General features: G+C 39.8%; 1 protein-coding gene across 1 annotated transcript in view; it reads left to right on the forward strand.

The window, feature by feature from the left end:
• The window catches only part of LOC119586930 (cytoskeleton-associated protein 5-like), a gene marked incomplete in the record, with an annotated part of 31731 nt that overhangs the window by 10970 nt on the left and 20121 nt on the right, over positions 1-640 (forward strand). The window contains 2 exon segments of the mRNA XM_037935662.1: positions 30-142; positions 237-432. Of these exon segments, the coding sequence (XP_037791590.1) occupies positions 30-142; positions 237-432 (309 nt within the window).

Raw genomic sequence — 640 nt, forward strand, 5'->3', positions numbered from 1 at the left:
AAACAGTATATTACTACTTGCAATTGCAGATCCAACTGTCCGTGATAATTCAGCAATGGCTCTTGGTGTAATGTTGAAAGTTGTTGGTGAGAAGCAGTTGATGGTATTCATCGGAGAAGTGGATAACCTCAAGATGCAGAAGGTAAGGCATAGATGTACTAAAATAAAATAAATATATAGAATAATTCTGTCATGACTTCAGCCAAACCTAACTCCAAAATTTTGTCCTGCAACAGATTAAAGAAGCAGCTGATAAGGCCGAGCTAAAGGTCAAAATCTCGGCCCCCAAGGCAAAGAAACCAGCACCAAAGAAAGAGGCACCTCCACCGGCAGCTGAGCCTCCCCCTTCAACTACAGCTCCCCCGAGGAAAGTGGTGAAAGCTGGTGTCAAACCAGGAGCCTCATCAGCAGGGCCGGCCAAAGGAAAAAAACGTAAGTAGATGGCAAATCTCTGCAGGCTTTCTTGGTTTGCACAAACCTAAAACAAACATATTTTATTTTAAGATTTCTTGTTGGTTAGTTTCTGAGGGTATTATGAACAGATTTTATTATGTTCAGCCAAAGGTATTAACAGAAGTAAAGGAAGAGGAGAAACTATTATTTTTATTATAGATATATTCCTCTCAATACCAGGTTTAAA

Source organism: Penaeus monodon, chromosome 22 (genome assembly GCF_015228065.2).
Source record: "Penaeus monodon isolate SGIC_2016 chromosome 22, NSTDA_Pmon_1, whole genome shotgun sequence".
NCBI lineage: Eukaryota > Metazoa > Arthropoda > Malacostraca > Decapoda > Penaeidae > Penaeus > Penaeus monodon.